The following is a 24,611-nucleotide window of genomic DNA, read 5'->3' on the forward strand; positions in this document are numbered from 1 at the left end:
ACACCATCTACTTAACTGCCAAACGCGAAGTTGGACCTTACTAGAAAGCACGTAAGTCGCTTTTGCCATGATCTATTCGACGTGCAGTCTGGCCACAAAACGCTTAACTAAGTAAATAGTTACGCAAACTAACATCTGTGGCGGCTTCTCGTCTCTCTTTCACGAATTGCTCGCTAGCCAACGCAATCACAATTCTGAACACACGCCTTTATATTTATATTAAAATGAACAAGTATGTCTAAAATACGTATAATTAAAAAAACTAATAGGCAGTTGTAATAGTGAATAACACAGGTCTCCGATAATTACAACTCGTAATACTATAGACAAAAATATGTTTCATGTGTGATGAAAAATGCTGGCAATATAATGGTAATATAGAGTAAAGTTCATGCTATGCCACTTCGGCTGTGTGCACGATTGTGGCGACCGTGGGACCTATATTGTCGTGTCTGTTTATTTGTCTGAAGAATCTTCATCCACCTGGGGTGAGAAACATTATCTGTAACAGGCATTCAAGAAATTTTCAATCTAGAGCCACCGTAACACTTGTTGCTACTTTCTGACTTCTTACACAAAAAATGGATGTGTTTTACATAAGTATCCCATAAAAAAAAGTTAGTTTTACGCTTTTGGATTCGCAATATTGTTTGGTTGATGAGATCCCTAAACAAGTTTTCATCTCAATAGCATTTTTTTTTTGTAAGCGTTCAAATAATAAGAACATATGTATAGATTACAAATAGGGGAAGTTTAACTAAAGTCGCGATCTGGGAAGATAGCTGGAGCGACCATGGTCCATATGTAGATCCCCACACAGAGCCATGAGGAGGAGATCTTGATCCACATCGAGGCCACGTTCTCTTTCATGAGCTGCGAGCTCGGGCTAAAAAATAAACAATCCATAAAAATATCGTTTTAAAACTGGATACTCTTAAAATGAAAATGATTTCAGATAGGTTCTGTCTGTCCCTGCTTTGTTTAATATAGTGAAATGTAAACGAAAATGAACGATCTAATTAAAATAAAGGGTGACCACCCAGATATAGAGGCCGTTTGTAAATATGTAAATTGCTACGTAACAAAAATTGAATTAAGTATTCAGTTTTTACTCTTATTTACTGTAAATATGCTAAAAAATACAACCCAACAGGACCTTGTTTAGCACATTTCAGTATCTTGGAGCGGAATCGATTTAAAAGTAATTTTCTAGATTTAATTGCTTTTTCCTTAGAAATCCGCTTCCAGATTCGCTTCATCGGTGGAATGCTGTTAGCTGGCTCTCGACTGGGAGAGAGCAAAGTGTTTTGTCTCCCGGTACTTGCGTCGGATCCAGCGGCACGTAAGAAGAAATTTCGACCGCTGGGAATGCTGTCTTTGTAAAGTTTAGCTGCACCCTTAATACACCGGTCGATCTGCCCTTGGTTGTATTTGGGGCTGCGTCTTTTCGTCCTGCTTCGAATCCCAAATGCATTCTTTACTCGCCGATATGTAGACAGGGTCAAGCCAAGTTCTCGTGAAGCGACGCGGTCAAATTTGCTACGATTTTGTCTCACCTTCTTTAACACTTTCTTTTGCAACCTGGGCGTGTTAATAGTTGGTTTTTGACCAGGAAGTGGCTTGAATCCCACTTGATGTTTGTCTACGTACCGTAATAAACGGCTAAAAAAGTGGATTTATCTGAGTTTGAAGTTGAGCGACACACATATAAAGCGTTAAATGAATATGTTGATCTCACAAACCATTTGCTAGCAACCCCGTAAGAGTATTTGAATAGAGAAGAGTATACTCACTTAAACCAGTTGGTGAGCGTCATCATGGAGTAAAGGGTGGCCAGCGCGAACACGACGTGGAAGAAGGTCCAGTTGTATGCCACGCCGTCGCCCTCGTTGTCGAACACCTTGGCCTCGCCGGCCTCGCCGCCGTCCGCGCCCGCGCTCTCTATGGAATCATACCCTGCGCTCAGTGAGCGAACACACCCGCTGGTTAGATTCTTAAACTCATATTTTTAATTAGCTGGAGTAAACTGACGTTAACATTACATTATAAAACAAATGCATATTATTATAGTGGTTGACTGGTAGAGAATGCCTTATGGCATTAAGTCCGCCATTTGTACTTATAATTTTATGTGCAATAAAGTTTAAATAAATAAATTATGCCTACGAATCTACGTAATTTATACTTGAAGTAATAAAAAGATAAAATAATGCCCCAGCCAATTTAAAATAAAACGTTTTTGAAGAAGATAACAAATCTACTAAACAACATTTAGAAATAGATCAGGTACACAAATCTCGATCTGCGGGCCTATTATGGTTGCAATAATGACAAGATAAAGCGTATGTCTCTTAGCGCCACTTACACCACTCACTAACCCGGGGGCCCCGGGGTTAACCGGTTAAACCTGGAGTTACCATGGTTACCAGTACAACTTGACACTGGGTTAACGGTTTAACCCCGGGTTAGTGCATGGGATGGTGCAAGTGGCGCTTAGGGTGGTATTCCGCTTGTCCAATGTGCATTGCGTCTCACTCTCTCATTAAGCAAAATGTGAGACGCAAATACACATTGGACCAAGATATTAAACATGGAATAGCACCCTTACTTAGACTGGGGTTCAGTTTAGTTAGATTAAATACTATTTATTATGTTAGGTTCTGTTGTAGACTAGTTGATAATAAAACCCTGACTCCATATACGTAATTTAAAAAAAAACGCAAATGAGCACACGCACTATCTACGGGTTAGCTGAGTTAGCTCACTTACCTTATGGGGCCAAAATGCAACATTAAAACTAGTTTGCAAGGTTTCAATGTACAGCTCAGTTTAAGGTTTAATATGGTTATATACCCCACCCCAGCCACTCCTAATCATCTCGGTTGACGAACCGGGGTGAATAGCAATGGCTGGGGAGAAAATGGACAAAACTTAAAATGTGATTTACTTGGCAATTCCTTAATAACTAACCAAACACAAATTGTATCATACAAAATCTACTAGGTATTATTACGAATGATACAATTTTTGCAGGTATTTTTTTAAGAAATTGATTTCGACGATTATGGGCCTCATAACAAGTCGTTTATTACGGTCGGACGTTGAGCACCTCGCGCCCGCTTGCCTTATATGCCATTGCCACACGAGCTACACCGACGGTTATACCGTATGTCAATCCAATTATTACCACAACGATTTGCAGAACAACAGACTTCCCATCCTGTCCAAGTACTTTAACCTGGGAATGATTATGTAGGTATTCTGGCAACTGAGACTGTACATTGTAACACCTGCTAATCACCCTCCCTCCACTATGCCTACAAACAGTGATGATACAATACCGAGTACCTAAGTATGAGTAGGGAGATGATCGAGTTACAATTATATTAATTACTTTTGCTCGCGACTTAGTCTGCGTGGAATTACTAATTTGGGTAGCTTGTTTTTTATCCCCCCCCCCCACACCCTTTTTACACCCTTAAGCGATGATTTAGGTGATAAAAACTATTCTATATCCTTTCCCACAACTCAAAGTATCTACATAACAAATTTCATCTAAATTAGTTCAGCGGTTATTGACTTCCACCCCCATAAAGATGATTTCTAGGATAAAAACTATCTTAGATCCATCCCCAGGACTCGAAATATACCAAATTGCAACTAAATCGGTTCAGCGGTTTTAAGCATGAAAAGGTAACAGACAGACAGATACACTTTCGCATTTATAACATTAGTAGGTATTCATGTATGTATTTTTTATTAGTTATTGAGTATAAATACGTAGATTTCCGTCCGTCTTCCAAAACCATATGCGTTACCCATGGTAATAAGCGTAAACACCAACAACCAACATTGTAATGCAAATGATATCTTATTGTTTTTTCAATGAATGAGAGGATTGGGGCCAGCGTCTATCTTATCACGAGCTACCGTGGGAATGTTACCTTCGTTAGCAATGAGCCCTCCTTGCCCTGCGGCCGCCGCCGGCAGCGCCAAATGTCGCAAGGAATGGATAATTGTGTTAATATTCACTTTTAACTACGTATATATTTCAACACTGACAGAATCACAACTAAAACACACCTGCACTATTACTTAAGTTATATACACCGTGATCCTGAGGTTGCCCATAAATTAAATTAATGAGTATTAATGAAGTGGTTAGGTAGCTCCTGTTTGTACAGGACTCGGAGTACAATACTATACGAAGTAAACTTTATTTCAAACGCATTTCGCCAGTTTCATGAAATGGTATGTAAAGTACCCCTCCCATGTAAATTATACAAAGGGGATATATATAATGTTGTGATATTTGCATGAGTAGGTATAATAGGAGTTGGAACTTTACATACAGACATAAATAATCTCTCAAACTAAGTAGTCGAAGCATTTAGGTAGGTACCACAGAAAAGGGGGTGGTCTGTGGATAGATACTCATACATTTTGGGTTTATAGGTACATAGGTAGAATAGATAGGTTAGGTAGGTATGTCCAGATAATGTATCAGGCTCATTATCGCGGTGTTTAAATACTTACTGTTTGTTATTGTAAATGTAAAGCTTAAACATCAAAACAACGCATTAACTAAACTGTCAGCGTTTAAATATAAGGGTATAGTTGTTTACAGTAGTAATTAAACAAAGCTGAATATAGTGATATTGGTTAAATGTAATATTTATACAAGAGAGCAGTGAAAAGATAATCACCTGTGCCTTCCTTGGCAAGAATGTGGTCCGACATGGTGATCTTAGAGGAGTTGGAGGCGGTGCGCACGCACGAGTACAGCACGCTGCACACCCAGATCACCATCCCGATGATGGCCTGCTTGTCGAACGACGCCGCCTGCCCCCCATACCACAATCATTTACTATTTACATCATTCACGTTCACATTCATAGGTAATCATAGGTAAGGTCAGGGCCCACACAACTAGTCAAATACAATCATTTAATACACGAAAATGCAACCAAACAAGGTGTACTTGCAGTTTAGGCTGATTTTTTAAATATGTTATGTTGATAGTTTAAAACGAAAAAACATTTTTTCACCACACCAACTGGTAAAGGCTCTCTTGATTGTTCAAAAACTGATAAGAAAGTTGCATTTTATTCTCATGTGAGGCAAAGTAATCAAATGCAAATTTTGAGTTGTTTTCTTATGTTTTCTGGAAAAATTGAATTTTAAATGATGATTTTGAATGATAAATATTTAATAACATTCATGTTGAATCGATTTGCTTTAATTTTGTTTGATATTTTACAGTTAGTATTTTCCTTGTGCCTTGAAACCCTCGCAACGCTCAAGATTCCATTTTCGAACCACCTACTACGCTCGTGGTTCAATATTAGCACGAGGGGTTGTACAACAACAGCCCCCTTGTAAAACAAATACCGTCAACCGGGGTGAATAGGGACAGAACTTAAAATGAGATTTACGTGACAATTTATTAATATCCACCCACTCGAATGGTCATTCCATTGAAAGTAACGGTAGATTTTGTATGATAAAATTTGTGTGTGCAGATATTAAAATATTGTCACAAAATCTAATTTTACAGTTTGTCCCTATTCACCCCGGTTGACGGTAACCATTTTGTGCTCTTCGCCTAGGTTACGTCTCGTCTAATGTCGCTGTTTTCTCATTATAACACTTTAAACTAAACTCGCGTTTTGTACACATAATTAATGTGAAATTTAAACGCATTAGACCCGTTATGACATTAATTACGTTTTCACATTGTCTAGTCCGATATCGGATAGGAGTAATTTGTATAAAATATGTGTTTTATGTACTTATTAAAGAGTTCTGTATGGCAAAAAAATACAGCACAGCTGCACAGATTAATAAATAGTTACTACGTAACAGATACATCATTCCCATACAAAAGCGAAAATACCTACGCTATAATAGCCTACAAAATCTTAATAATAATACCTGCTGTTCAGGACGAGAAGAAATGTACCATAAGTACGCGAACAAAGAGTCGAGACTGCCTTGCTCTTCGTGCGAGGCACGTGCCAACGCGTCATCGTAAGAATGCGCTAGGGTTGTACTGTTACTTATGTTATTATTGTAATAAAACGAACGTTGCGAATCAACCATATTTTTTATTAGTCAATCAAATATTTAAAAACAACACTTATAATACCTGTGTACTAATAATACTTATGTTCAAAGAAATAAATGGTGACAAAATTCATAAAGATAGATTTAAAATACTACTCACCTTTCTTCGTCTCTCGGAAATGAAAAAAACGACAAATTTTCTTTTGTTTTTTGACTTTTACACCCATCCTCTGCACAATAATTACGTGGTTTCGGCATTTCGAAGCGTAAGCGCGGGAAACGAGCGGTGCGAGCGCTCAGGCGGGCGTTCGGCGGCCCTCTGACGGTTGTATCGTCGACGATACGCCGAGCGGTAGGCATATAGCGCGTGGCCTTGAGCGAGTGAAGGAGGCCTGACAGTTGTCTTCCTCATAGGGGCCATCCGGCATCCGATATCGGATTGGCACTTCCGATAATTTCAGCCATGTCGGACCCCCCGTCAGCTGATGTCGGACCGATAATTATTATTTGTGTGCGTATACGAGTATGTGTAGGCATAATGTTTGCTGTAGGTAGCGTGCCGCTGAAGCAGGCGCGGGGCGGGGCGCGCCGGCGTTTAGAGTAGGTGCATGCCGTGGCCCGACATTGTGGATGTAGGAGCCTACACCCGATATCGGATTGGACAATGGGAAAACGCTGTAAGGGTAGCATTTGTGCGGCGGTATAAGTTATAGACTATCTGATCAAGCTCTTTAGCTCTGGTTAGCCAAGTGTGCAATGAGCCAAATGCCAAATTATACCAACCCACATATACTCTAGTATGTATGCCTATTGCTGGAAATAAATCATAATCATATAAGTATCTCGACAGGATATGAAATGGAGAAAAGGCATGATTAAACAGAATAGTCACAATGAGAATTCAAGGTTACTAGTTTGTCCCACATCCATAAAAATCCGATCTTGAATGAACACAATACGAAATATTTTGCTATGGCCAATGATGACACCCGGGCGGGATTAAATAATTATTTGTCTGCTTAATTAGTGTTACACTTTTCTTTCTATCATTTACTGATTACTATAAACAAAATAATATTTCATTATTTTAACGTTATTTAAATCCAAGCTGGAGGAAAATCGTGCACATTCATAAATGTATCAAGTGAGTGAGTAAAACATGACAAAGAGGAAGTGAAAAGTAAACTGGTAGCCGTAACACGAGTTGATATTTGACATAGACTGCGTGAACTCGATTGCATTCCCTCTCTATCGCACCAATATATCAGTGCATGCGGCGGCTGCGATCAAGTTTACGCTGTCTCTAACTTCAATGTCAAACGCTAACTCGTGGTAGCCGTGCTTGTCTTTCCTACTTGTAGTGCACTGCCTTATGGGAATATAGTTCAGATCCGGAAACCGCTTTCAAACTTTTAATATGCTGTTGAGCATGGTACTGGGTCTCCAAAACTGCCGGGAGACAGCGGCGCCGGCAATCTACTTCAGCGGAATGACGTCATCAAAATGACTCCCGCCTCGTTGCGAATATTGCATATTGCACCCCAACTATGCATTGGACATACACGTGTGGGGTATTATATGAAAGCCAATTAAATGTTCTATATTTTATTTATAACTGTGTACCAAAATATAACAGTTTAAGAGCAATTTACAAAGAAATCGAAATTATGTAAAGAAATATTCGATTATTTGGGTTTTACAACCAAACCAAAAGTCGGACCGCACGGAAAGTGCCTTAGATTTGGCTTAGTAATAAGCATATCCAAGACTCGAGTGCTAAAACAACCAGCCCGTAATTGCGAAGCGGACACTTCCAACCTAACTATAGAAGGGAAACCCCTGACAGAAGTGTCCCTCTTTCAAGTATCTTGGGAGCCAGATCAGAAAGGATAACAGACTATCCTCCGAGATCCCATCTAGGATTGCTAAGGCTGCGTCCACTTTCGGTCGGTTAACGCATCGTGTTTGGGGATCGTATGATCTAAAGCTGCAGACGAAGTTGTCGGTGTACAAAGCCATGGTTCTTCCGATTCTTTTGTATGCTTCGGAAACATGGTGTTTGTACAAAGGCGACATTCGCTTGCTGGACACGTTCCACTTACGCTGTCTACGTTCCATTCTGCGAATAAAATGGCAAGATCGTGTCCCCAACACAGAGGTACTTCGTCGTTGTAAAATGCCTGGCATGGAGGCGCTCTTGATGAAGGGTCAGCTGAGGTGGTGTGGGCATGTTTGGCGTATGAGTGATTGTAGACTACCTAAAGCCGTTTTCTACTCCCAGCTATCAGCTGGTAAACGGAAGCAAGGTGGGCAGCACCTACGTTACAAGGACATGCTTAAGCGTCACCTAACTGCCTGCGGTATACCACCTGACAAATGGGAGGAGTATGCTTCTCAGCGGCCAGAATGGCGTTCTCGTGTTAAGATGAGCGTAAAGAACTTTGAAGACGCTCGTCTCATTGAACTTGATACGAAACGTCAGATACGTAAGTCCCGGCCGAAACCCTCCTATAATTACACTTACAATGATTCTGGTCAGCTTTACTGCCCCACCTGCGATAGAGTTTTTAAAAATAAGTTCGGCTTTGCCAGCCATGTCAGAGCCCACGCTCGTAATTAGCTAGGGTCGCCGTTGCCGATTACGGCGTGGAGCTATATATCAAAATCAGTTCAGTAGTTCCATGTAAACAATACATCACACGTAGACAGCAAATTCTGCCTATTTCTATTGTCTGGGACAGAACACCGACTTCTGTAACACAGGTTTTTTTACCTAGCTCAGAAGACAGGGACTTCAACACCTATTTTCTACTTGCTTCTGTCAATATTTTTTTTTTATTTTTTTTCTTCAAATTCAATTTATAAATTATGATTCCACTCCAAAATGTCGTTTTCATGTATTTTATCTACACACATATCATAAACCCTCTATGATGCCTTCAAAATCCGTAAATAATGGCCAACATTAAGATATAGTTTGTCAAAGGACTGTCTCATTTTAAACATAGACAGAGAGAATCACACTATCATTGTCTTACACTGTTACTAGCACCCAAAAGAAAGGGATAAGTATAATTTTCGTGGTTGTTACTGACTGACAAATTGGATTGACCAACTATAAACTGTTTTGTTACAGCAAATTTTTTATCTGTGAAAATGTTATTATTGCTAAATAATAACATCGATTTCGATAATATTATTTTATTCAAATTTCGAACATCTCTGAAAAACAATAAACCGACCAAACATGATATTGAGCTAACGATCCATAATAATATTAATAATCTTACGACGACGGACTCTTATCAGGTAGCAAACCACTTCAATGCATTTTTTGCATCGGTCGGCGCCCCCGCCGGGGGAGCCCCCCCGCGCGGATTACCTGTTCTTGACCCGGTGGCCAATTCATTCTTTCTAAGACCAGCTGAACCGAGAGAGGTAAACAAAATAATAAAATCTTTAAAAAACAAATATAGTTACGGCAACGACGAGTTACCGCCTGCACTAATTAGGAAATGTGCTAATGAGCTAACAATACCATACTACATTCTTATTAACCAATCTTTTTCGGAAGGAACCTACCCAGATATTTTAAAGACGTCAATTATCAAACCCATCTTTAAAAAGGGTGACAAAACGGAGACAAATAACTACCGCCCTATTTCACTCCTACCAACATCAGCAAAAATATTTGACATGGCAATGTGTGATCGATTCCAAAATGGCTTCAGAAAAAATAGATCCACCATCTTAGCTACTTACAAATACATGCAGGAAATATCAAACATACTAAACAATAAAAAATACGCAATAGGTATTCTACTCGATATGTCTAAAGCCTACGATAGGGTACAATATCACATACTCTTGGACAAATTATATGGAATAGGTGTCAGAGGCGAGGCACACAAATGGTTTTCATCGTATCTGCAAAACCGCGTACAATACGTTGAAATTCAATATTCATAAAATTTAATCCGACTCACTGCCAATGATAAGCTCAATACCACAAGGTGGCGCCCTCTCGTGTCTATTATTCTTGATATACATCAATGACCTGCCTAAAATCCTAAATGAAACGTGTGTAATGTTTGCAGATGACATCTCTATTATTACTTCTTGTAATGATAATGAAAACCTATGCACTGACCTAAATAACATACTCACAAAACTGACACAGTTGCTAAAACAACACAATCTAGAAATAAACTTTACAAAAACAAAGATAATGCAATTTAGGCCCCGGGCCCCGACAAAAAGACCCCTTGAAAATAGAATATTCATTTATGGGAACCCAAATCGAGTGTGTCGATACTTTCACGCTCCTCGGACTAGACATCGACTCGCATCTGAATTGGAAGGCACATGTGACAAAAATTAAAAACAAACTGTCAAAATTCATATACGCCTTAAGAGAATTAAAGAAATGCACCGAGCTAAGAACAGCTCTCAATGCTTATTACGCATATGCCTTCTCGTGGTTAAAATACGGTATTATACATTGGGGTGATGCTACAAATATTGAAGATGTATTCATCCTTCAAAAAAATGCGTACGTATTCTAGGCAACATCAAAAGCCCAGAGAGTTGTAAGCCGCTCTTTGTAAACCACAAACTACTGACCTTAATATCAATCTATATTCTCGAAATATGCCAATTCGTTCGGAAATATCCCCACTTATTCACAAAAGTCGATGAACAACCACGACGATATCCCGGGAGATACAAAAATAATTTGGCAATTACAACATTAATTTAAAATTGTACCAAGCATGCCCAAACATGATGGCTATTAAGATCTATAACAAGCAGTCAGATAAAATAAAGAACGAAATATCTGAAAAAAAATTCATAGATAAACTCAAACAATTTCTAATAAATAAAAACTACTATAGCCTTCAAGAATTTATTGATGATATCGAAGAAACATAACAAATAAAAATCGTCGGTCTGCCTCTATTCACACTATTCACAGCAATGTAATGCGCATAATAAATTACAGTAATACATTATATTATTATTTTAGCTAAGTATGTAGTAATGTAACATTTAAAACTTTCGCGGTTTGAACACATATTAAATCACATTTAGAGACGGGTCTATCGCGAATTTATTTTGTTACCTTTATTTACCGACGTTTCGACACAGGTTTCACTGGTCGTGGTCGCGGCTAACTGACGTCCCAGCAACCAGTGAAACCTGTGTCGAAACGTCGGTAAATAAAGGTAACAAAATAAATTCGCGATAGACCCGTCTCTAAATGTGATTTAATATATGTAGTAATGTTATGAATATGACACTGATGAAACTAGGATTTTACATTGCAATTTGACATTTTTTTCTACCATTAGCCTACTTATTATTATACGACATCAATAAATTAAAATAATAACTATTAATAATAAACAGACAAATCAATTCAATTAATCATTTACCAATATAATTATTTTTGACGATTTATTCTTAGATTTAGTTTTAAGATTTGCGGTCATTTATTTTATTTTATTTTATTTTGATTTAAATTGATTACTAATAAGTAAATGTAATTAGCCTAGAATAGCCTAGAATAATATTACTATTGTGTGCCCTTACAGGGTGTCATGATCTGACTATATATTATGTAACACCTATTATGTACATGACGATACAATAAATAAATGATAAATTTGATTTGACCTCTATTCTAATATCGGTCGAGATGACGTTTTATTCGAAATGAAATGTCTTCTTCTTCTTTTAAAATTATGGCTTCAGCCCAGTGGGACTATTTCGCCAGTATCAAGGTATTAAGAGGTTTAAAAACGACAAAAATTGTACGGTTGTACAAGAAAGACAGTGTACGGTGATTTGTTAGCTCTTGTAAATCGATAGCTAGACTTTACAAGAAGCACGTGGACTACCGGCCGTTGACTCCAAGATGGTGGTTAAACGCGCTTCAAAATTAATTCTCCATTCACTGCACACTACCACATTAGTTTACTGTATAATAAGCTATCGATATTACACTTTAAACAATATTAATAAGCAAAAAACAAAGTAATTAATCACGATGCTAACTATCAAGATGGCGCTCGAACCGAGAAACCCCCGAAATGAAATGTCAATTGCATACAAATTTGACAAATTTCGCTTGTTAGTTGGTATCGAACGATATGGCAATCGACCCCCACTCTAGTTTGTCTCTGAATAAAAAAAAACTACGGATGCGTGACATGCGTGAAAAGTTTTCTTTGCCGCCATTTGACGTGCAGTTTATCTTTTAATTAGTTTGTAAGTAAAAAATAATTTGTTTTGTGGTTTTTAAAGTAACTAGCAAAAGTTTCGTGTAAAATGTGCGATAAAGATATTTCGGAGACGCCACCTCATATCCGCGAATTCCGCCAGAGAGCAACTATGCCCCAATGTCGGCTGTAATATGAGGTTAGTGAATATATCATAGAAAGTTTATAATATGTGTGTAGATAAAGCGGTGTATGTAACTGTACATAAATAGGCATTAAAACACTCGTGTGATTCTATTATTCTACGTTCGTTTCATAAACCCACACTCGAGTTTTAATGCCTTTCATTATGTAGCAGTCACATAAACTACCTACTATTATGTAATGTTCTTTCATTTAATACCCGATAATTAGGACTATTTCTTTGCATAATATGAGCGTATTAAGGCGCTTTAGTTTTTTAACCGACTTCAAGATTTCAAAAGGAGCAGGTTCTCAATTCGGTTGTTTTTTTTTAGTTTTTTCTTTTTTTTTTAAATGTTTGTTACTCCATAACGCCGTCATTTCTGGACCGATTTTGAAACTTCTTTTTTTGATTGTAAGTATATACATACAGATTGGTCCCGTTTTGGTCAAAACGCAGTTCTGATGATGAGATCCATGAGGAATCGAGGGAACTCCTCAAATGTTAAAGGCATACATATAGTGATTTTAGTATTTTCATCAACAAACCAAACACTTACATTTAAAAAAGTGACATTTGATGAAGTGGTACTGCTGATGATGATCAGAACGGAACTCTTCAATGACGCATAGTTCACGTTTGGCGATTTGTCCTCTTCGTTATGTTTGTTAAGCAAGTTAGGTTTTCATGAAACATTTTTGTCAAGCTCGAGTTCTGATGATGGGATCCATGAGGAATCGAGGGAACTTCTCAAATGTGAAAGGCATACATATAGTGATTTTTGTCAACAAATCCAGCATTTCCATTTAAAAAAGTGACATTTGATGAAGTGGAACTGCTGACGATGATGAGAATGGAACTCTTTAATGACGCATAGTTTACGTTTGGCGATTGGTCCTCTTCTTTATATTTGTTAAGCAACTTAAGTTATCAAGACACATTTTAGTCAAGCTCGAGTTCTGATGATGGGATCCATGAGGAACCGAGGGAACTCCTTAAATGTGAAAGGCATACATATAGTGGTTTCTGTATTGTCATCAACAAATCCAGCATTTACATTTATAAAAGGGACGTTTGATGAAGTGGAACTGCTGATGATGATCAGAATGGAACTCTTCAATGACACAGTTCACGTTTGGCGATTTGTTCTCTTCGTTATGAACCCAGACCCAAACTTGGATCTGGATCCGGACCCGGGTCTGGACATGGACCCCAACTCGGACCCGGACCCGGACCGAACTCGGACCCGGCCTTGAACCCAGACCCCGACTCGGACCCTGACCCAGACTGAACTCTGACCCAAACATGGTCCCAGACTGCCGGACACGGACCCGGACCCGGAAATGCTACTAGAAAAGTGGGTTAGGTGGGTGGGTGGGTTTTAACTGCGATTCTCACAGAACAGAACTGCTATCAGAAAAGTAGGTTAGGTTAGAACTGTGACCCTTACAGACACGAAATGCTATCAGAAAAGTGGGTTAGGTTAGGTTAGAACTGCGACCTTTACAGAAACGTAATGCTACTAGAAAAGTGGGTGGTTTTACCTCCTTTTCTACATAATTAGGCAAAAGATGCTGTCTTTTTCATTTCATTGTATGGAATCTAAGATAGCACCATCAACAATAAGTAAACTTTCAGCGGCATCCCCCATTGAAGTCGGTTTTTTTTTTCTTAAAAATTATATGGTACAACTTCCACAGTTTTTATCGGAAATTAAAAATTTAAGCTGTGATGTTTTTTTTTATATTATACGCAACGTTGTTATAACGTTTTGAGTTATAAAATATATATACATGAACTTTTTTCATAAAGTGTTTTTTCTTCGTTTGTAGCTCGTAACATTGTTTTTATAAATAATGTATTAACGAATCATAATATATTTAATAACCTTTCGTCTGATGTAGCACACGTGTATATATGACTCATGGTATAGTTATAATTTAGATTTTGCAAATTTCGGTAGTGGTCACAGGTATGATGCCATTATTTGTCACTCAGGGACTATGGAGATTGTCTCCCAGCAGTTTTATGTTCCTTTTTATATTGCTAATAACATACTAGAAGTAAAACTATGAAAACGGATTATATCGCGTATATTGAATTTATAATACACGTCGTGTAATATACGTCGGGATGTATTATAAATTCAATATACGCGATATAATCCGTTTTCATAGTTTTATTTCATGAGTAACTATCGCGGTAACCGAAGACAATATTAACATACTAGAAGCTTATGCGGATTATCCAGAAAATGACCAATTTCGATTTTTTTAACTTTAATACATTTTGATGCATAATTTTCACATTTTTGGTCTGATTTAGATTTTTTTGATATCAGTGTATGGCTTGAGACATCAGCTTTAATGTTGTAGAACATTGCTTTAACGTCTGACTTTTGGTTTGGTTGTAAAACCCAAATAATCGATTTTTTTCATCATTTGTTTTCTTTTTAAATTGCTCTTAAACTATTGTATATTTTGGTACATAGTGGAAAATAAAATATTTAGTTGGCTTTCGTTTACTACCCCACACGTGTATGTGCAATGCATAATTTGGTTGCAATATGCAATATTCGCAACGTGGCGGAAGTAATTTTGATGACGTCATTCCGCTGAAGTAGATGGCCGGCGCTGCTGTCTCCCGGCAGTTTTGGAGACCCAGTACCATGCCCAACAACATACTAAAATTTGGTAGCGGTTTCCGGATCTGAACTATGTCTTCGACCGTTTCCCATAAGGCATAGTACTATTGAATGCGAGCGTTTGTGCGAATGGGGAGAAGGATTGCTTTATCAAGACATTGTTTGTGAACGGTAAACTTGGAGGATTGACTGGGAAACAAATTAAGGCGCAAAGGTGAATTATACAAAGCCTACTACTTTGTTAGTATAGGTACGTACCCAGTAAGCATCTTCTTTACGATCCTGGTAATGCATAATTGAATGTAACAATTGGTCTTAATAATCATACAATATTAAACATACATAATATTATATATAACAGAGATTAGTCTACATATTAAGAAAGAACTTTTATATTCGTGGCACCATTTTTTTTCTAGGGATTTCCCAATGACATGAATAAATCGAAGAAGTATGTTTACTTATGATATAAGTACATATAATACAATATATTATGTAAGTTGCGCAATTTTTTTAGAGTTCCGTACCCAAAGAGTAAAAACGGGACCCTATTACTCCGCTGTCTGTCTGTCACCAGGCTGTATCTCATGAACCGTGCTAGACAGGTGAAATTTTCACAGATGATGTATTTCTGTTGCCGCTACAAGAAATAGGTACTAAAAACAGAACAAAATAAATATTTAAGTGAGGCCCTCATACACCAAACGTGATTTTTTTGCCGTTTTTTGCGTAATGGTACGGAACCCTTCGTGCGCGAGTCCAACTCGCCCTAGGCCGGTTTTTGGTTTATAGTTATGCAAATCGTGAAAATTTGCATGCAACGAATCTCGGTGTCCTATCGATAGAGTTGAAATAAGTTAGTCGTGGAGGCAATTCATTTCAAATGTTATAATAGGTTTTTATTAGTAAAGACTAACCTACTTTCATGGGAAACTCGATATAAGTACATTTTTTTTAATGGAGTTTGATATTGAGTATATTATATATGTAATATGTATTAGTCAGAGCTTGGTCTTGATGATAACGTCTGTAGCCGTCAAATGACGGGCGCGGCGTCTGGGCTACGGCTTTGCGTCTCCGTGACATGACGTCATTGACGCTTACGAGTAAGAGGGGGCTAACGCAATATTGTAGTTATGATATTGAATTTTTAACCAAGTGCAAATGCCATTAAAAAATTAACACGATTTGCAAGGGCAGACTCAGACCTTTTGGTAGTGTATAAAAGTTGGCTCGATAGAAAAAAAATATACCGAAAAGTGTCTAATTTTCATTTATTCTGTATACCGGCTACGTAAGATAGATACTGCATACCACACAAATATAATTTTAGTATGTATAAAATAGCTAGTGATGTAGCCAGAGTAATTGAGGTCAAAGGTAAAAATCCGCGCGATGGATCCTTTTCTCCCGTCGCAAGCTTAGCGAGGCGTGCCATGTCTTATGGTCCCCTCTTATTTCCTGGCTTTACGCCCCCTCTTAACGGGTTAAGAATTAACTAGGATTACGTACATTGTTAGGGTCGATGAGACTGTTGCAGGGTGTCGGCGAGTTGGACAAGGCCGACCAGGTGAGGTACATGACGTAGAGCGACACCACCGAGGACTGCAACAGGCCCGAGTGCGGGTTGTGCTCCTGCACCGCCGGCAGGATGGAGATCGCGCTCGCGATCACCACCAGGATCAGGTTGATCGAGATGAAGAACTTGGACAGGCCGCAGCTGGCCTCCTGCGCCTATCAAAACTTATTTTACATATCACAATCTGTAATATCTAACTAAAACACCATTGGACTTTAGAACATCGTCTTTTAGTGTGCAGCTGTGTATAAACTGATTGCTGGGTGCATTGGAAGGTACATTTTTTGAATAAATAGTAGGTAGAGCAAGACTTAGATTTTCATTAAATATCACCGTGCACGCAGGTAATAGGTACGTAGGTATGAGTGTTGAAATTATTGTGACCGACCTGCGTGAAGTTGAGGAACAAGAGCACGATGCCGGTGAGAGCGAGCGTGAAGCACGTGAGCATGGCGAGCAGCAGCGCCGCGTACCACCCGCGCGACTCCGACTCCTCGTAATTCGCTAAGGGAAGGTGATCATCAGAATGGGGAGGCGCAACAACCCGATGCGGCGACAATATGCGAGCCAAACAACCAAGTTATATTATAACCAGCCGTTACCTCAAACTTGTTACCGCTACTAATTAGCGATTTTTTTTATCTGTTACCTACCAACTGAGACTAAGTTCCCTGTTATTAGAGGTGGGAGGGGTATGTTAGCAAAAAATCCCACCACAAGACAAAAATGAGAGCCCTAAATAAACCTTCAAGAGCGGATATCTCAAAAACTATACAAAATATCGAAAAACTTGACTTAATAAAACTTGTAACAAATTCAATCTCTTTTCATTTTGTATAAGTGGCTAAGTCGCTCAGACGCATAGTTTCCGAGATATAATCGAAAAACCGAAAAATGGAACCTTCAAACCCCCCCTCTCCCCCCAGCACCAGGGTTACGGCGATATGTTCACCTCCTAACTAGTCCAAACAAAGCTACGAAGTCAAAAATTGTGTTCCAAGCATTTCCCTCTATAACATTTTTTGGGCATTCATTTCCTGGCCTAACTTTCAACTGAGAGGAATTAAGAATCTCATGGTACAAGTGACACAGTGGTATCATGGTATGTAGGTACTTACAAACCCATTTCTCCGCCCACGAATGCGCAAAATCAATAATCAACACCAGTTGTATAATGATGTAGCAGAAACCGCCGATCATGCCGAACACCATCCACGTGGACGCGAACGAGCCCTCGGGGATGAAGAACGCGCCGATTACACCTCCGATCACCACCAGGAACTTGATGCCCCAAAAACTAGAACATTATTAATTACCTATGTACTTAAAATATAATCAATAAATCGTGTTTCGAATTTGACTAATGTAGATGGCGCTGTGCGGCTCCCTCCAAGCGGTCACTCTGGTTGTCAAAAGTTGACGTTTAACAATAGGGGGTATTACTGCAATGTTCTGCCGCCAGAGTGCAGCACGACCACCTGTCGTAAACCATAGAGTAGCTTATACATACTGTGCCTTAAACTGTTTTTGACAAGTTTTCACACACAATAAAATATGACATTGATGCATCAAGGCGGTTTATTTACAAAGGGCCTACCGGGAAACGAAATTTAGTTATCTGCCTCTTTATATTTTAATGTAATAGTAAATGTTTTATGTAATGTAAATGTGTACGGCTCACCCGGTATTGTATTGTCCTAGTCCTAGCTCTAAGTATATTGATTTGCATGGTAGGTTTTAATTAATTGTACTGTTTAACATTAGTATTTAAGTTTTTTGTTACTAACACTTCTATGGGCCATGCCTGAAAATAAATGATTATTTATTTTATTTATTTATCGCTCGAATATGCAAGAGTGATAGAGAGGTTAGAAAACGAAATTTAGATTTTCTCGTTTTGCTGTAGACCTTCGGATTTTGGTAGTGGCGCCCCCTACGCAGTAATATTCCCTATTCAGTGACCAGGAAACATGGCGCCGTACAGCGTCATCATCTTCAGCTGTCAAAATCTTAAGTACCATTTTGTTTTAATACTTAACATATTTCCTATAATCAATAACTCTTTGGTAATAGCGTTCAGTGGAAAGTGAACCATACCAGCCGAGATATTTTGGCGCTCGAACGAAGTGAGAGCGCCAATAGTTCGAGGGTGAGATGGTTACTTTTACCAGAGTTAAACACTCTACTTTTCATTTCGACTATGAGGAAAGTCAAACACAAGAAATGTAGGTTTATTATTGGTAAGTACCTATACATATATTTCTTTAGAACAAATTATAGGTAAACCACATAACAAAAATGAAATTAAATTAGTTTAAGATTATGGTACAATTTGAACAATTCGAAAAATTATAAGTTTTGCCAGGCATATTTGTATTAGAATTACTTTCCACCCGGCTATCAGCCTATGAAATGTGAACTTTCCAAACAGGAGAGATGAAAAGTTATTTTACTTACCCATTTTGTATGCCGGTGCGAGGATCCTTAGACGACTTCACACCTATCATTATCAATGCCATCAGAACGAAGAACATGCACAGCGCAAAAGAAATTCTGAAATGATAATAGATCAATGTTACATAAATGAATGAAGAGTAAGTTTCTGGTTAAGGTTAAGGTGTTATAACCAGAAACTATACATTGTAGCCTATACCAGGCATAACGCCAGAAGAAACAGTGCTATGGAGGATCTAGTCACATTTTTAGAGCTCCGTAGCCATAATCGCAAAATGTTTCGTCCGTCCGTCCGGTCCATCTGTCTGTCACAGCCATTTTATTCAAAAAACCGGACAAGTGCGAGTCGGACTCGCCCACCGAGGGTTCCGTACTTTTTAGTATTTGTTGTTAAAGCGGCAATAGAAATAGATCATCTGTGAAAATTTCAACTGTCTAGCTATCACGGTTCATGAGATACAGCCTGGTGACAGACAGACGGACAGTGGAGTCTTAGAAATAGGGTCCCGTTTTTACCCTTTAGGTACGGAACCCTAAAAACTAATAAGCCATATTTGTTTTAATGAAATTTCAAATTTGGGATTTGTAAGCCGCTACTTAGTTTATGTCGGCTGTAGACACTCGTCAAGAGCCTCTCGCCGAGTCTCGGCACCGCTCCGATCCAATCGGAGAAGCGCGAGACAAGACAAGGAAGAGCCAGACGAGTAGGGAGCAGCATGTACACACTCGAGAGCCTCTCGCCGAGAGTCTCGGCACCGCTCCGATCCTATCGGAGAAGCGCGAGACGAGTAGGGAGCAGCATGTACACACTGGAGAGCCTCTCGCCGAGACGTTTCGCTACCGTCACATGGACGTAAGGTGAAAAATTGATTCACTATTCATTATTTTTTATTAATTTATTATACAATAGTTGTAGTAACAAAACGGCCAAGCCACATAATTTGACTAAGGTGTAGAGTTTGTGAAGTTAGGGCTTGTAGAGTTAGAAGCTTGGCTCTACAAGAGATCTGATAAGTGATAACTTTTTGACAGTGCGAGCCACAGAAATAAATATACTATATTAAATCTGTGGTGTGAGCCTTTTGTTTCGTCTTGGCAACATTTTACATGAAAATGTTTTTGGTGGGATTTCACTTCTTTTTGTAAGTTGCTTATGACAATTTTCCATCCCCTAATTTAAAGGGTTGAAAATCTGCTTTTTACTGATTCTTCATACAAACCTCAACCCCCTTTTCCCCCTAACGCTCTTTTCCACCCCCTTACGGGGTGATTTTGGGGTTGAATATCCTTCCCCATAACAAAAACTATCTACATACCAAATTTCAACTAAATCAGTTCAGCGGTTGTTAATTCTCCATACAAAATTACACCCCCCTTTTCACCACCTTAGGGGCTAAAAATTTCAAGTTTTTGGATTTTTCTGTTGTTTGTGTACTATCTTACATACCAAATTTCAGCTTCCTAGGATTTCAGGAAGTACGCTAAAGGTTTTGATGATCATCAGCGAGTGAGTCAGTGACGAAATCGGGGTTTTTTAGATATGAATAAAATCTAAAGTATAAGAGCTAAAGAGTAAAATAAGTATATATAAGAGCTATGTAATTGATTGTTTTTATGCTTAATAAGTCCACTAATGACATCATATCCGGAGAATTTCGTTTATCTGGTATAATCCAAACCCAAGTTATGAGGGTTCAAAAATACGACGAAGCGATTCGAGAAAAGGTTGGTAGTGCCCTTTGCGCTTCGCTTTGCTCGTCTTGGCAGGGGCACTACCATGTCCCCAGATAAATTCATTATATACGCGATATAATCCGTTTCCACAGTTTTATTTTATGAGTAACTATAGCGGTAACCGAAGTCAATATTATCATTTTTTTTTTTTTTTATGTTACCTCAGAAATCCGTCATGTGTGAACAATGTGTAAAATTATATTTTCTCAAATCCAGTTCTGATGATGACATCCACGAGGAATTGAGGGAATACCTCAAATCTCGATGAATTCAGATTCATAACTAGAACGCTAAATTTTTTTGTGACATGACTGTTTGGCCAGACAGGAACGAGTCCTGCAGAATTGCAGAATGCTGCGTCACTCGTAACTAAAACTTAAAACTATAAATGCAAAAATGAATTTATCCTTCAAAAAAAAAGTTAATCCGAGTAAGGATAAAATAAAATAGCTGACTCCCTGCATTTAATAGTGGCCAGCAAGTGTTTAAAGTAGCCAGAGATTTTATATTACCCTTTCTGAAGACGGTATTTCCAGTACATATTTGGTGTTTAGGAGCCGGTGGCCGCATTTTGGTTTATTCCTCATGCCTTCCAAGACAGCACCCAGTGTGGTTGTTGTACTTTCACTGGAACGTTTTGCTAGAAACTGTAGGCATCTTGCTCTTAGATGTTAGAGCCAGACACGCTTAGATGCCAACCACACAGCATCAAAAATTAAGCCTGTATAAATGCACCTTAACAAAAAGTGCAATATAATATAATGCAATGGGTAATACATACCTATAAACTGCAAGGTAGCCAACTGCATTATTACAGTCTACTTTCAAATTTGCCGGTACGACTCCTGTTGAATTAGCACAAAAAGGCACCTGAAAAAAAATTACAAAGGTATTTGAAAAGTGAAAGATAGGTACTGCAGCATTGCACAACTTTGTCAAATTTAAAGTCACTACTACACTATTATAAAGTGCAAAAGTCTACTATCTCATAATCAGTAATTTAAACCATAAATAACATATTATTTTTCAACATATTTATCTAGCCAATTCATAATGTACATTCAGTCATATGACAAACAACATTACTTTAAAATAACATTTAATCGGTAAGCTGCATAAAAGATGAGTTTACTTTTTGTAGTTCTGTTTTGAGTCCAGGAGCCAGAGTGATGCATGCAGCCACCATGACCAGCAGCAACATCAGGGTGTACATGAGCCGCGTGGAGGTGGAGTTGGCGCACGACGGGCACGCCGAGCAGCACAGCGAGCAAGCGGCGCTGCCGCAGCAGCACGCCAGCTAAAACATCACACATTCCATCTTATCAATCTTAACATACCCAATGTATCTCAATATATATTAACTAATCACGGCAATCCTGGCTATTGTGAGTGTGTGCTCTGATATGGCTTGCAAATCTGGACTTACTTTTGAATCGCTCAATCGGATGTGGGGCAGTAAAGTTCACCAGAACTATAGTAAGTATAACTAGGGGTTTGGCCCAAACTGAGAACTTACGTTTTGCAAAAAACTATATAAAGTGGATTCATCTATTTCATTTTCAATGCAATTCAAGATGGCTGCCAGTTTTTACATTTATGTGGTTGTTATAAATAACAAATACAAATACAAATAATTTATTGAAAAAAGTATTGTACAGAGGTTCATCTTAAAGACTAAGAGTTGTTAGTAGAGGAAAGTGGTTTACGAATGCCTGAACTAGGAGTTCCTGTGTTTCAGGCAGCGAAGGACAAAATTAATCAATTTTTAATTATTCACTTAATTTCGCGATAGATGACTAATGACCCAGATAATGCACGATTGGAAATGCAGACAATTACGAATTATGCACGCGAATAATTAATTATTTTAATAAACACGTCCGATCTCATTGACGCCTATTGCTGTATCGAAATGACAATGACAATGCCATATATCAATGATAGTATAACAATAAACTCTTGTTGCCTAGCTGATGGGACAGAATTTCATCAGGAGATACTAAATTCACCCTAATACTGGTTTTTACTATTCTACAACCCAATTTAAGTCAATTATAGGGACAAGATTGTTAATTAAATATTTATCTATCTATTATTATGGAATTTATGGATATTATTATTTTGTCAACAAATACAGGGAGGAACATAAAATGAAGGACAATAGAGCCTAATTTCTGGTTAGGAGTTACATAGCCTAAATCAGCCCTAATGTAGTTTTAGGGTAGGGTTCTAACCCTACCCTCTTGTGCAGAACCAAAGCCAAACGTAGAGACCCATTTGATGATTTAATAAAATGTAAGGGGTGCATCTGCAGATGCGGCACTAAATAAGGTGTAATGAGCAGCGAGAAAATTCTCATACCAGAAATCAAACTTCAAGAGGGATTGACAATTGTATTTCATCAACGATTCCAGTTATTGATGTTATCGAATCTTTTCACATATTACTGATCACCACCTTTTTACATTATTCTGTAACATTTAACCTCTTTGCATCTCCATATTAAAATAAATCACGTCAACATTACATACGTCATTTATGTTCATTCAGGTGCCGTGTTACTAAAATGGTTAATCCTAAAAGAAAAACGGTAAACAAATCGATAAAGAAATATTCTTGTCTAAATTACAATGCAGATTCTTCCACCATATTATGTTGCTCTAATTGTGGAGTTCACTTAAAACAACTAAAGAAGCATAAAATAAATGTATTTCCTGTTTTATCCATTATTTTGCTAATCCAAAAGTCTAATTTCATTACTTAAAACTTGAATGATGTCATGCTAAGTGACAAATATTTATCGATACTCGATAAAACACAGTGGTCAATCTCTTGACATTTGATTTCTGCTATGAGAATTCCGCTTGGTAATGAGTCATTATTATAATTATAATGCCTATTGAGTGTTTATGGAATCTAAATTATACTAGGATATTGGGTGAAACTAATCTACTAAATTCTCTTTTATTATTATTATTACGAGCCTATTGTGTCCCACTGCTGGGCAAAGGCCTCCCCCCTCTTCTTCCACTCCTCCCGGTTTTGAGCTACATCTGGCCAGTCGCTCAAAAAGGAGTCCAAGTTATCCCGCCATCGCCGACGAGGTCTGCCCGATCCCCGGTTTGACTCATGGGGCACCCACTCTGTGGTTATTTTGGCCCACAAGTCATTCGGCATGCGGCAGACATGACCAGCCCAGTCCCACTTTAACTTGTCCGCTTTCCGAGCTACATCTATTATTTGGGTTTTACAGTCTCTTTTATTGGGTAAATAAAACTGTCGTCTGATTTTCAATATTGTTATTAAAAAAATTAGATGTCTGAATAAAGGAGGAACAATCTCCATAAGTACACTTTTTGTTCATTATACAAACATCAATAACGTTGTACCATTGATATAAAAGTATGGTTGTACCATTATCGTTACAGGCTGATGCTACAATAATATACCTAAAAAAAATTGCATTTCTTATGTTCAAGCTTATCATGCTAGGCACGGCAATAAATAAATTGTAAACAAGCACAGTACTTACCTGCGCCGCCGAACAAAGGCCCAAGACGGCTCCCATTTTGCAATTTTTTTATGATTATGCCAATCTCGACTTTAACTAGATAGCATTGAAAACGGCAAAATAATGCAGCAATAACTTTAAACTATAACTAGAATTACTAGAAGTAAAGTAAGTAATCAGTATTGATTCACGTATGACGTACTTTCCCTTTTGACAGA

General features: G+C 38.2%; 1 protein-coding gene across 7 annotated transcripts; it reads right to left on the minus strand.

Moving 5' to 3' along the window:
- Positions 1–6: 6 nt before the first annotated feature.
- LOC134754874 (probable serine incorporator) lies at positions 7–24,611 on the minus strand. 7 transcript variants are annotated; one of them, XM_063691326.1, is made up of 12 exons: positions 24,415–24,611; positions 22,015–22,179; positions 21,664–21,752; positions 19,152–19,247; positions 17,813–17,991; positions 17,083–17,198; positions 16,628–16,849; positions 15,374–15,397; positions 4,707–4,842; positions 3,945–3,971; positions 1,794–1,941; positions 7–886 (listed from the first exon to the last, which is right to left on the minus strand). In XM_063691326.1, the coding sequence occupies exons 1-12, from the start codon at positions 24,448–24,450 to the stop codon at positions 754–756; spliced, it is 1,371 nt and encodes a 456-aa protein (XP_063547396.1). In that variant the 5' UTR covers positions 24,451–24,611; the 3' UTR covers positions 7–753. The 7 variants fall into 7 exon arrangements, with proteins under 7 accessions (XP_063547396.1, XP_063547395.1, XP_063547399.1 ...); XM_063691325.1 differs by having other exon boundaries at positions 1,794–1,956; XM_063691329.1 differs by lacking the exon at positions 15,374–15,397.

Source organism: Cydia strobilella, chromosome Z, assembly GCF_947568885.1.
Source record: "Cydia strobilella chromosome Z, ilCydStro3.1, whole genome shotgun sequence".
NCBI classification, from domain to species: domain Eukaryota; kingdom Metazoa; phylum Arthropoda; class Insecta; order Lepidoptera; family Tortricidae; genus Cydia; species Cydia strobilella.